Genomic DNA, 12,243 nt, shown 5'->3' with positions numbered 1-12,243 from the left:
AACGTAGAACAAAAGAAGATCAGAATTATTTTCATAGTATAGGAAAGTACAGTTTTCAGCCTTGCTGAACAAGCAGTTATTAGCTTCCAATTTCCATCATAGCTAGTGAATGTATATAAAGTACATCTACCAATTCTCTTCAATAACAAAGAAAACCTCAACTATTCCATTTGAAATAGTGATTCTAGTACCTATGCACAAAATAAAAGGTAGAATATTATAAATCTGAGCTCATTTTTGTGTCATTCTACTAATTTTCCACCACATTCCAAATCACAAAACTATAGTTTCTCATAAAATTGCTTAGAGCATATAATGTACCTTCAGAAAGAGTTAAAGGATTCTGCATTGTGCCCTCTGATAGTCACAGTAACTTTCCTGAAGAGGAGAAACAAATACAAGTATTTAAAATTCTTGATGTTATTTCTCAGATTCTTAAAAAAAAAGCATCAATACAACACACTCAAATATAAGATTATGAACAGATTTACAAAAAGTCATTGATTTTTGGAGGACCACTTGTCTATCTTCCTCGAGTTCTTGTTTATAAATGCAATGGGCAACAGAATTGGCCAAAATACAGGCTATTTAGTTCTGAATGTAAAAGTCAACTTATTTTTCTCCATAACTTTCATCTTACCAAACCTAACTACTTGTACAGGTAGACAGACACATGAATGAACTTTCACACGATACCTTTCATCTTGAGAGCTACGAAAGCATTTTGTGAACGCTGTGCAAATAAGCAGCCACTTTAAGCACAACTATTTTTAAGGCCAATGAAGCTGACACTGTGTTCCAGAATGGAACATAAAAGCCTCACTGTGATTTTTTCTTGCTAGTAATTTTCCAAAAATTCCAAGGCATAAGGAATCAAAGCACTAAGCATCCACCTAAAGAAGTAGCTACACAAAACAAAATAAATTATCAGTAAATCATACCATAGTATACATTAAGGGCATGATCCAACGCCCATCGAAGCAAATTGAAAGCATTCAATTTTTTCAGAAGACTTTGGACCAGGCTCTGAAGAACTAACGTAATATGATTTGTACATTACTTTTACTGCTTATTTTTGTGTTCATATTTTAAATGGATAGATTGCTATTTTAACTTAATTTGGTGCTTGCAAGAAGTGTCAGAGTTACAACTCTGGAAGCTGATATCCTTTGTATAACAGTTACAACAGTGAAAGCTTCCTTATATTTCCCAGTCATGTCATGCTCCAATCTTGACCTGCAGGAGCTACCTCTAGAAATAATAGTTCAGTTGTTAAGGTCCATTTAGTCACTTACTTCTCTAGTGAGACTTTCAACAAGGGTGCCAAGTGTAGTATTATACTTAACACTTATATAGCATATAGACACCTGTGTACTAAGTAGAGACACTGCAGAAAATTTGCATAAGGTCACGGAACAGTACTCAAGAGTGTTGACCCCTGTCCTGATTTGTGTGACTGTCCAAGTTTCTGATGGGACTCTACTAAAAAGTTTTCCAACCAACTCACCGTCAGACCGTGGTGATATTGCACCATAGTGCAAATGTAACTGCATCACAAAAATGCCAACAAGTTATGATGCCACGTTTATCCTGAAGGCTAAACATTTTACAGTGTGGGAATCCTGCTCAGATGGTGGTCACTTTTGGTCATTAACTTCCTATGTCCTACAGTAAGTGTAAAAATCTTTGAATCCCATTACCCTACTAATCCTCTGAATTATCCAGCTCCTCCAGTGTCATCAAGTTCAGTGGTCATGCATATATTCAGTCTTCAAATTTTATTTTCAAAGTGTACTTGTATTGGTTAAGTCTTCATACATACAACCAAGTTAGCATTCATGCTCTTAAGGTTTTTAATTTAGTAAAATACAAAGCGGCTCTTAGTCAAATTATCAATAACACTCCTAGCATAGGTAGTCTATGTTGTTGACCTCCTCCTCTGCAACAGACGTTTCCAAGTGCACATGGGAGACAGAATTAGCACACAAAAGAGAGAAAACAATGGTGTACCCCAACGCTCTCTGCTGGCACTGACACTTTTCAATCTATACACAAACAACTTCCCACTGACCCAATACTGTAAGTTCACGTATGCAGATTACGTTTGCTTAAGCATCCAAGCACAGTCACTCAGAACTTGAAGACACTCTAAATGCTGACTTGACTAAAATGTCCGAATACTGTAATCAACAGCATTTACAACTAAATGTGACCAAGACAGTTTTGAGTGTGTTCCATCTTACCACCACCAGAGCAGTCCAAGAACTGAATATCCTTCTCAATGGACATCACTTGAAACACAAATCCCACCCAGTCTATCTCCGAATAACCCTAGATAGATCTCTCACATATCTTAACCACCAGAGAAAAACTGGAGTTCAGGTGAAGTTGCGCAACCACCTCCTAAGCAAACTGGCCAGCATTTTATGGGCAGCAAATGCTCAAACTCTCTAATAGAAGACATCAGAGGAGAGAATGATCATTCTGCAGGAGAATATTGTGCTCCATTTATCATACATCAAGTTGGCTGACACACAACTACACACACCCAGCCTCATTGTAACTGGGACAGTTTGGCCCACACCAGTACTATTGCTTCCTGTATTAAGCAACATCATTCCTTCACACATTTGTTGTGAGGTTGCTAGAACCAGAATATTGAGAAGATCAGGGCAAACCCGAGCCTACCACCATACACAGACCTCTTTGACCACCCAAAAGTGTACCTGCTGTCAAGGCACCTATTATGGCTGTGACAATCTATCCCTTGGGGAGCATCCTGGAAACCCCAAATTTCTCATTTGTATATTGATTGTGTTCTTAAATATAAAGCATGCCTTGTAAGGTATCAGGGAAAAGGTTATGATCTGCTGAAAGTCATTTCTCTATCCATATACTGTATATACTCGTTCATAAGCCGAATATATTTGGTTAAAAAAAATGATGCATCAAAGAGCGGGGGTCAGCTTAGAAATGGGTCTACATCAAAATTTGCTGATTTTAAACTCTATGGAATCATTGAATTGGATATCTAATACATTGTCATTTTGTTTACCTGGAGCGTCTGCAGGCATGGAGCCCCTCGGCTCCCTGTGGCCGCGGTTCACAGCTCCCATCGGCTGGCAACGGCAAACTGCGAACACTGGGAGCTGAGGGGCTTCATGCCTGTGAATGTTCCAGATAAACAAAACATCCAGGCCCGCTAGCGGCTTATCCTAACAGGCCAGGAGCCAAAGTTTGCCAACCCCTGAAATATAGGGTTGGCTTATGAAAGGGTCATACAGTTTTTGCTATTTTTACCTAACCATCTTGGGGGGGGGGGGGGGGGTCAGCTTATAAACGAACGGGCTAATGAACGAGTACATACGGTATGTATATCATTAATGCATATGAAGTTATGAGAATCATGTTATATGGTTGTCATTAAAACATGCTGTAAATTGGGGAATCAACCAGATATTAGCTCCCCAAAGGCAAACAGCAAGGAAAGTAACCAACACCCGGGTGGGGTTTCTAACAGCCCATCAACAACCACTGTCCAGCAACGGAGCTACAATTCAATGACTCACCTGCATAAAGCCACACCACATGAATTGCTCAACCTTGTCTGGAGACTCAGCAATGCCCCCAGACATGCATGGACTTGTGTTTTCCAAGCACATGGAATGAGGATAAAAAACAGACAGAGTGGAGATATACTGGGCCCTTCTCCTGCTCCCACTACACTGCAAGCAACTCAGCTACTGAGAAAAAGACAAGACTCCAACAGAAGAGATTGGCCCATGTTTAAGGAACAAACCTATATATTAAGGACTGCAATATCCAGTGGGGTGAGAAAACTGTTGAATCTAGATGTTGCCCAGTCTAATAGGGTTGAGAGTTTAGACTGCATGTTTATATTCCATTTCCTTTGGTAACTAACTCTGACTTTTTGCTTATCACTTAAAATCTATTTTTATAGTCAATAAATTTGTTTAATTTTACCAGTGAGTTTGTATGATGCATGGGGCAAATCTGTTCAGGTTTTGCAAAGGCTGGTGTATGTTCACTTTCCATTGTTGAAGTAGCGAACCAATAAATAATTTGCGCTGCCATCTTGAGCAGTGCAAGACAGTATATTCTTGAGGTACAGTACTAGTAGCTGGGGGTATATGGTTCTGGTGCCTTTCTCTGTGTGGCTCTGGGAGCACTGATGCAATATTGCTGGGTGTGGGGCTCCACATGCTGTTGTGCTGAGTGATCTTGGAGGGGTTTGCTGCTGGTCACTAGCAAGGCATTGTGACAGAGAGCTCAAGCTGGAGAGAGTTAAGGGGGAACAGCGGTCCCACAGTTCCAGGCTGCACTCCTGGGGATCCCATCACAGTGGCCCACTTGCCCTGCCCAGATTTCTCTGCAACGACAAAGTGGTGTGAAGAATGGTCTGCAGATGATATCAGAAACCAGTCTCTTATAACTGACCCAACCATGCATGTACCCAGCTTTGATTTGCCACACCTCTCCTGGACCCTTCTGAACTGATTTTAAAGCAGCCAGGGTCAATGTGCAACTAGCCTTCACACTTGAGGTCAACGAGAGGATCCCACATGCAGCTGTGGCCAAAAACAGATAATATCACACATTACTGACGACTGTCCTCTAACCACATTTGGTGGTGGCCTGAAGGCTCTGCATTTTGCTGATGAGGCTGCTGCAAATGGGCTTGGCAATCTCAGGGATGCAGGCTCGGAGCAGCACTTACCTCAAGCAGCTCCTAGAAGAAGCGGCATGTCCCCCCCTCTGGCTCCTATGCAGAGGTACAGCCAGGCGGCTCTGCGCGCTGCCCTGTCCGCAGGCACCTTCCCTTAAGCTCACATTGGCGCTATGGGAGACAGCACTTGGGAGCAGTCAGCATGCAGAGCCCCTTGGCTGCCCACACATGTAGGAACCGGAGGGGGGGACATGTAACTGCTTCTGGGAGCAGCGTGGAGCAGGGCAGGCCTCCGATCCCCAGCTGGAGTGCCAGAGCAGGGCAAGCCCAGGACCCTGCTCCCTGGTGGGAGCTTGAGGGCTGGATTAAAACATCTGGAAGGCCAGATGCGGCCCCCAGGCTGTAGTTTGCACACCCCTGCTATAGAACTTCCCCAAAATAATTCCTAGCATAACTTTTAGAAAAATATCCAATCTTGACTTAAAATGGTCAGTGATGGTGAATCCACTATGACTCTTGGTAAATTGTTCCAATGGTTAATTATATCTTATTTTCTGACTGAATTTACCTAGCTTCAACTTCCAGACACTGGATCTGGATTTAGCTGTTAAACAGAAAAGACTATTATTAAATATTTGTTCCCCATCTAGGTACATACAGACTGTAATAAAATCACCCCTTAACCTTCTCTTTGTTAAGCTAAATAGATTGAGCTCTTTAAGTCTATCACTATAGATAGTGTTATTCTCATCTTATAATCATTCTTGTGGCTCTTCTCTGAGCCCTCTCCAATTTGATCAACATCTTTATTGAAGCAGAGTTCCGCCCATTTAGAGGTTAAAGAGCGCTTGCAAACCAAGTATTGCCCTGCAATGAGAGAAAGATGTGAGAATTTTTCATCTACACTATAGAAAGCACCACCATAGTGCAAAGAGCTGTTCAGTATCAAAATGTATCTTAGACATACTTGGATTGATCTGAAATATTTAGGGACAAATACTGTGATACTTACTCAATATAAGTCTTGAATACATGCTTTTACAATAATGTAACCAATAGCTAATTTTTTTTAGAGGCTTTGGCACAAAAAGCTGTAAGTACTTTATAAGATTAAAACAACAAAATTTTTCATTCTTGATATAATCTAAGGGTTATTATTATGCTTAGTCTTGTTTTATTCTGTGCTTTGCTTTACCATTATCATCACTGATAATGCACTTTGTATTTTACTAAATTAAAAACTTTAAGAGCATGAATGTTAACTCAGTTGTATGTATGAAGAGACTAAACCAATACAAATACACTTTAAGTCTCTCACACTAATGGATTTTCTCTAGTCCTCAAAACATTTTTGTGGTTCTTTTCTGTATCTCCAATTTTTCAACATCTTTTCTTAAAATGTGGAACTAGCACTGGACTCAGTATTCCAATATCAGTCTCACCAATGCCACATACACAGGTAAAATCATTTCCCTACTCCTACTCACTACTCTCCTACTTATATATCCAAGGCAGACATTAGCTGTTTTTTTGCAACAGAGTTGCACTGTGAGCTCATGTTGCTTGCCCACTATGACCCCTAAATCCTTTTCAGAGTTACTGCTTTCCAGGATGTAGGTATAACCTGCACTGCTTGTTCCTAGATCAGGGATCGGCATGTGGCCTGTCAGGGTAAGCCCCTGGTGGGCCGGGCCAGTTTGTTTACCTGTTGCATCCACACGTTCGGCTGATCGTGGATCCCACTGGCCACAGTTCGCTGCTGCAGGCCAATGAGGACTGCAGGAAGCGTTGCGGGCCGAGGGATGTGCTGACCACCATTTCCCGCAGCCCCCATTGGCATAGAGCAACGAACTGCGTCCAGTGGGAGCCACAATCAGCCAAAGCTGACGTGGGAGGTAAACAAACCAGTTTGGCCAGCCGCGGGCCAAAGGTTGCTGATCCCAGTCCTAGATGTACAATTTTACATCTAGCCTAATTAAAATACATTTTGTTTGAATGGACTCATTTCCCCAAACATTTCATGTTGCTTTCTATGGCTGCCATATTCTCTTCATTTACCATTATGCCAATCTTTGCATCATACATACATTTTATCAGCAGTGATTTTACATTTACTTCTAGGTCATGGATGAAAAAGTTGAATAGCATCAGGCCTGGTACCAATCCCCATGAAGCCACACTAGAAACACACTACTAGATGATGATTTCCCACTGACTACTTTTTGAAATCTTTTAGTTAGCCAATTCCTAGTCCATTTAACATGTGATCTCATTAATATTGTATAGTGAGCTAGCTTGTTAATAAGAATATCACATGGTAGTAAGTCAAATGCCCTACAAAAGTCTATCATCTCTATACAGTTACCTTTAAATTGATGAAACTTGTAGTTTCAAAGAATTAAAACAGGTTTGTTTCACAAGGCCTATTTTCCATTAACCCATCTTGACTGACATTAATTACACTCGTATCCTCAACTGAATCTTGTATCAGCTTTTTCCATTATCTTATCCAGGACTGATCTCAAGCCAGGTCATCCCACTTGCCCTTTCTGAATATTGGCACAATACTAGCACTCTTCCAGTCTTCAGTACTTTCTCCAGCATTGCAAGATTTATTAAAAATGTACATCAGCAGGCCAGAGATCTCATCAGCCAACTCTTTGAGGACTCTTTGGAGCAAGTTATCTAGGCTTGCTGACATAAAAATGTTTATCCCTAGTGGATTTTGTCCAACATCCTCCTCGCTTACTTATGGACTAGAAAGAATTTCTGCATCCTCATAACATGAGTCCACCATTCTGCTTCTTTTCAAACACAGAACAGAAATATTTATTGGACATTTTTCTGCAACATTAAGTTTTATCACCACCATGTAGTAAAGGGCCCATACCATTGCTGAAGCTTTTAAAATTTGATACAGTCTTGATTCTGTTTTGTTCACCTTAAAAAAAAAAAAAAAACAACATTAAATAAAAAGGATCAAGATCTGGGCCTCAAGAACTTAGGATGCTCCCTTGTAAGCTTATTACTGACTGGTTAGAGGGAAAGAAGAAATCTATCATTAAAAGTTCAGCTAAACTGGAGTCATAGCAACCTTTGACAGGACTCTAATAGAAGAAAAATATTCATCAGTGTCATGGAACATGTTCTATCAATGGGTGTTGCTTTGTAGTTTCTACAAAAATGAAAAGACAGACAAATTGATTTCATTACTGAAAAGGACAAACTAGATTAACCAAACTGAAAAAGTCCCAAACTACATCATAAATTAGTCTTCAAGAGGCAGTAGTCCCAAGGAAGTAGAGTGTATGCACACCATAATTTAAAAGATAATTTAATGAAAAAAATACCAGTAATTCTTTTTCTAAGTATGAAACAGGTGTCCTGACAGACGCTCTAACATCTGAATATCAGGTGAACCCAATTAACCTAATTTTTTCTTGTCCATACTAAGTGGTTACACTTTAGTTGTTACACTATTCCACAAAATCCTTTAGGGTACTACACAGAAAACTATAAACAGGCTGTAAAGGTTACGACATTAATTTTGCTGTCATTCTCATGCCTTAAGTAGGCATCAAAACTCAAAACCTTGTCCTTTGGGAAGGAAGAGTCTGAAACTAATTATGGTACTTATTATCATAATATTATTAAATTACGCCACTGTGACCCTAACTGAATTTATTCTTGGTGTCTTTTGTTAAAAGAACAAAGCTTCTCAAATAAGATGGCTGTACCTTCTAACACAGAGAACATCATCAGTTCTGACTCCTGAAAGGAAGCAGTTAATCAAACCTTGCAATTTCACTCAGATTAAGTTTAATTATCAAACAATTTAAAAGTAGGTATATAAAAATATTACAAGCTAATCTATTTATTACATAATTTCACTTTAGAAGTACAACATTCAAATGAAAAGGGAAATTTAAGACTGAGTGCAGTTTAGAAAATGGGTTATATTAACTACGGTCAATGAGGTGTTCATGAATACTTCAAGAAGTAATTTCATTTTATTTTTCTTAATTGTTTTCTTTCAAGTACTGTGTCATCTCATAGGTTAGGATTTTACGTAATAGTTGGAACTATTATTGCAGAACTGTTTGCATTGATTATTGGCTTGGGAAAAAAGGTAACCTTATTTGTGCCACGCTTACACCTCTCTATGGACCCAATTCTTTTACTGTTTTGCAAAGATTGAGACTGAAGTCAAGAGACATCACATGTATGGAGCAAATATTATATATGGCCTTAATTTATTAAAATACAATAGTAAAGATTAAACTACTGTTGCTGCTCAAAGAATAATCAACTCTGAAGTAAATTTACAGATTAATAATTCTGCGGGCTCATGTCTTTTCAATCGTTCATCACTGGTGTGTTGAAATTTCAAAATAATATAAACTCTCCTTCAGATGTTCCATAGGAGAAGCAGATCAATTCTAAGTATCAGCCAGTGAGCAGGGTCTAATCCAAGCAACAGTTACTGTAATAATTATCACTTATGAAATAAGTACATCTTATCTTAATAGCATCAGTTCACCATTACACAGGATTTTGTAATGATGCTTTCTTTTTTTTTTTTTTTAAAGGCCTTTTATTACCGTTATGAGAAAACAGAGGCTTTTGCCTAAGGATCTCCAAGCTAGAGTTTCAGTTTCAGATTCTATAATAGGTGACTAGACTGTGTATTAGTCACTTCAACCTGTATTATGTAAAGATACTGAGCAAACTTCTGATCTCAGTTATTACTACGAGCTGCAACTGAAATCAATGACTGGAACTGCTGCTTGTAACTTTACTTTTCTTGTGTCCACTCATTCTTGGTAACTGTCCCATATTATGATGCATATCAGGGCACAGAAGAATTGGTAATTATGGATCTTATCCTGAAAGTTTTTAAAAAATATTTGATATAAAAATCAGTTTTGAGAAACATTTTTAAACATCTAGAAGCGAAGAAAGAGCGGGGTGGGGTGGGGTGGAGGGAGGCTTACACAAGTGAAAAAAGATACAGCAGACAACCCTTTCATAAGTTCCTTTTCTGTATTTTGTTCATAAAGCTGAAAAAAAACCTTTCAGCTGAAAAAGTGACTTGTGCATATGTGCATGAAGAAAGAGATCAATAATAAAATTCTCCATCAGGCAAAGCCCATAGTTTTTAATAAGCACTTAAAGCACACCAAAATAACTGCACTCTCATCAGATACACCTCTACCCCGATATAACAGAACCCGATATAACATGAATTCAGATATAATGCGGTAAAGCAGCACTCCAGAGGGGCAAGGCTGCGCACTCCGGCGGATCAAAGCAAATTCGATAAAACGCGGTGCAGTAAGATTTTTTGGCTCTGAAGGACAGCGTTATATCAGGGCAGAGATGTATGCAGATCTTGAAACAACAGACTATAATAAAACTGAAGATGGATTTTTATTAATTTTTCATATCAAATGACAGTATTTTCATCAACAACAGAAGATACTTCATCTAGTTTCCCTACTGCAGTAACCTAACAATGCAGAAAACCTGAGGTTAGGTTGAACAGATTTTTTAAATGTAATTTTGCCATTTGCTGAAAAGTTATCAGAAGAGTATTTCACAGGAAGTTACTCACCTTGTGCAGTAACAATGGTTCTTCGAGATGTGTCCCTGTGGGTTTTCCACTCTAGGTGTGTCTGCGTCCCTGCACTGCTGATCGGAGAACTTTGGTAGCAGTGTTTGTTAGGCCTGCATATGTGCTGTTTCTCCTTGTGCTGTGCCACGGGGCTAGCCAGCGCATGTGAACTAACCCCCCTCTGTTCCTTCTCTCCCACAGAGTCATAGACAAGAGCTCTGAAGTAGAGGGGAGGAGGAGGGTTGTGTAGCACCCATAGGGACCCACTTCTCGAAGAATCATTATTACTGCACAAGATGAATAACTTTGAGTAGTGTCCCTATCAATGCTCCACTGTAGGTGACTTCTGAGCTGGATCTCTTCTGCAGGGCTGGGACTTCAGAGTCTGGTCAGTTACAGATGACAGCACCATGGAGCCTAAAATGGCATCAGAGGCAGATTCCCAGTGATCGCATAGTGTTCTGTGAAAATGAGGACTGACACTGATGTCACTGTTCTACAGATCTCTGAGATAGGGACATTCTTGAAGAAGAGACTGACCTTGTGGAGAATGTACGAAGAGAGTCTAGAGGGGTCACGTTGTGAAGTTGGTAATTCAGTCTGATGGAATTCGAGACCCACTTGGAAAGCCTTTGGGCTGATATTGCTGAGCCCTTGGATCTTTCCACAATGGAGAGGAAAAGCCTAGGGCACTTCCTGAAGGCCTTTGTCCTGTCCAGGTAGAAAGCAAGAATTCTTCTGACATCTAGGATACTTAATATAGTCTCCCTGTTGTCTTGGTGAGACTTGGGTAGAAGATTGGAAGGTAAATCAACTGATTCACGTGAAATGGAGAGATTATCTTAGGGATGAATTATGTATGCGGCCTGAGAGTAACCTTATCCAGAAAGAAGAGAGAGAGAGAGAGGGGGAGGGAGCGTGTGTGTGCGCGCATGTGCGTGTGTGGCAGGGGGGCGCATCGGTCACCAGAGCTGCCATCTCTCCGATTCTCCTGGCTGAGGTAACTGCTATCAGGAAGGCTAATCACTGATATGTGCATCAGCAATCAGGTGGCTATGGTTCAAAGAGAGGTCTAATCAGTCCTTTCAGTACCAGATTTTTCCAGGGACTGAGGTGAGGCTGACTGGCCTGTAGTTCCCCAGATCCTCCTCCTTCCCTTTTTTAAAGATGCACTACATTAGCCTTTTCCCAGTGATCCGGGACCTCCCCCAATCGCCATGAGTTTTCAAAGAATGGCCAATGGCTTCACAATCACATCAGTCCGCTCCTTTAGCATCCTCGGATGCAGTGCATCCGGCCCCATGGACTTGTGCTCCTCCAGCTTTTCTAAATAGTTCTGAACCCCTTTTTTCTCCACAGAGGGCTGGTCACCTCCTCCCCATACTGCCCAGTGCAGTTGTCTGGGAGCTGATCTTGTTCGTGAAGACACAGGCAAAAAAAATCATTGAGTACATTAGCTTTTTCCACATCCTCTGTCACTAGGTTTCCTCCCCCATTCAGTAAGGGGCCCACACTTTCCCTGACCGTCTTCTTGTTGCTAACATACTTGAAGAAACCCTTCTTGTTACTCTTAACATCCCTTGCTAGCTGCAATTCCAGCTGTGATTTGGCCTTCCTGATTTCACTCCTGCATGCCTGAGCAATATTTTTATACTCCTCCTGGATCATTTGTCCAAGCTTCCACTTCTTGTAAGCTTCTTTTTTGTGCTTAATATCAGCAAGGATTTCACTGTTAAGCCAAGGTGGTCGCCTGCCATATTTACTATTCTTTCTACACATCAGGATGGTTTGCTCCTGCAATCTCAATAAGGATTCTTTAAAATACAGCCAGCTCTCCTGGACTCCTTTCCCCCAATGTTATTTTCCCAGGAGATCCTGCCCATCAGTTCCCTGAGGGAGTCAAAGTCTGCTTTTCTGAAGTCCAGGGACCGTACTCTGCTGC

At 40.5% G+C, this 12,243-nt stretch overlaps 1 protein-coding gene across 9 annotated transcripts in view; it reads right to left on the bottom strand.

Moving 5' to 3' along the window:
• Nucleotides 1-12,243, bottom strand: part of ZNF438 (zinc finger protein 438) — a 90,299-nt gene that overhangs the window by 28,972 nt on the left and 49,084 nt on the right. Inside the window, exons 4-5 of one of the 9 annotated variants that reach the window (XM_075062248.1) lie at nucleotides 7,578-7,628; nucleotides 322-378 (exon numbers count right to left, since the gene is read on the bottom strand). The exons of 6 other annotated variants lie outside the window; for them this stretch is intronic. In XM_075062248.1, the coding sequence (XP_074918349.1) occupies nucleotides 322-349 (28 nt within the window). In that variant the 5' untranslated portion in view covers nucleotides 350-378; nucleotides 7,578-7,628. Of the gene's footprint in view, nucleotides 1-321; nucleotides 379-7,577; nucleotides 7,629-10,841; nucleotides 11,040-12,243 lie in introns of those variants that run through there. 2 more of the 9 variants (XM_075062247.1, XM_075062252.1) reach the window with 2 other exon arrangements.

This window comes from Chelonoidis abingdonii, chromosome 2 (assembly GCF_003597395.2).
Source record: "Chelonoidis abingdonii isolate Lonesome George chromosome 2, CheloAbing_2.0, whole genome shotgun sequence".
Classification (NCBI taxonomy): Eukaryota; Metazoa; Chordata; order Testudines; family Testudinidae; genus Chelonoidis; species Chelonoidis abingdonii.
This window is presented reverse-complemented; position numbering and strand designations above follow the sequence as displayed.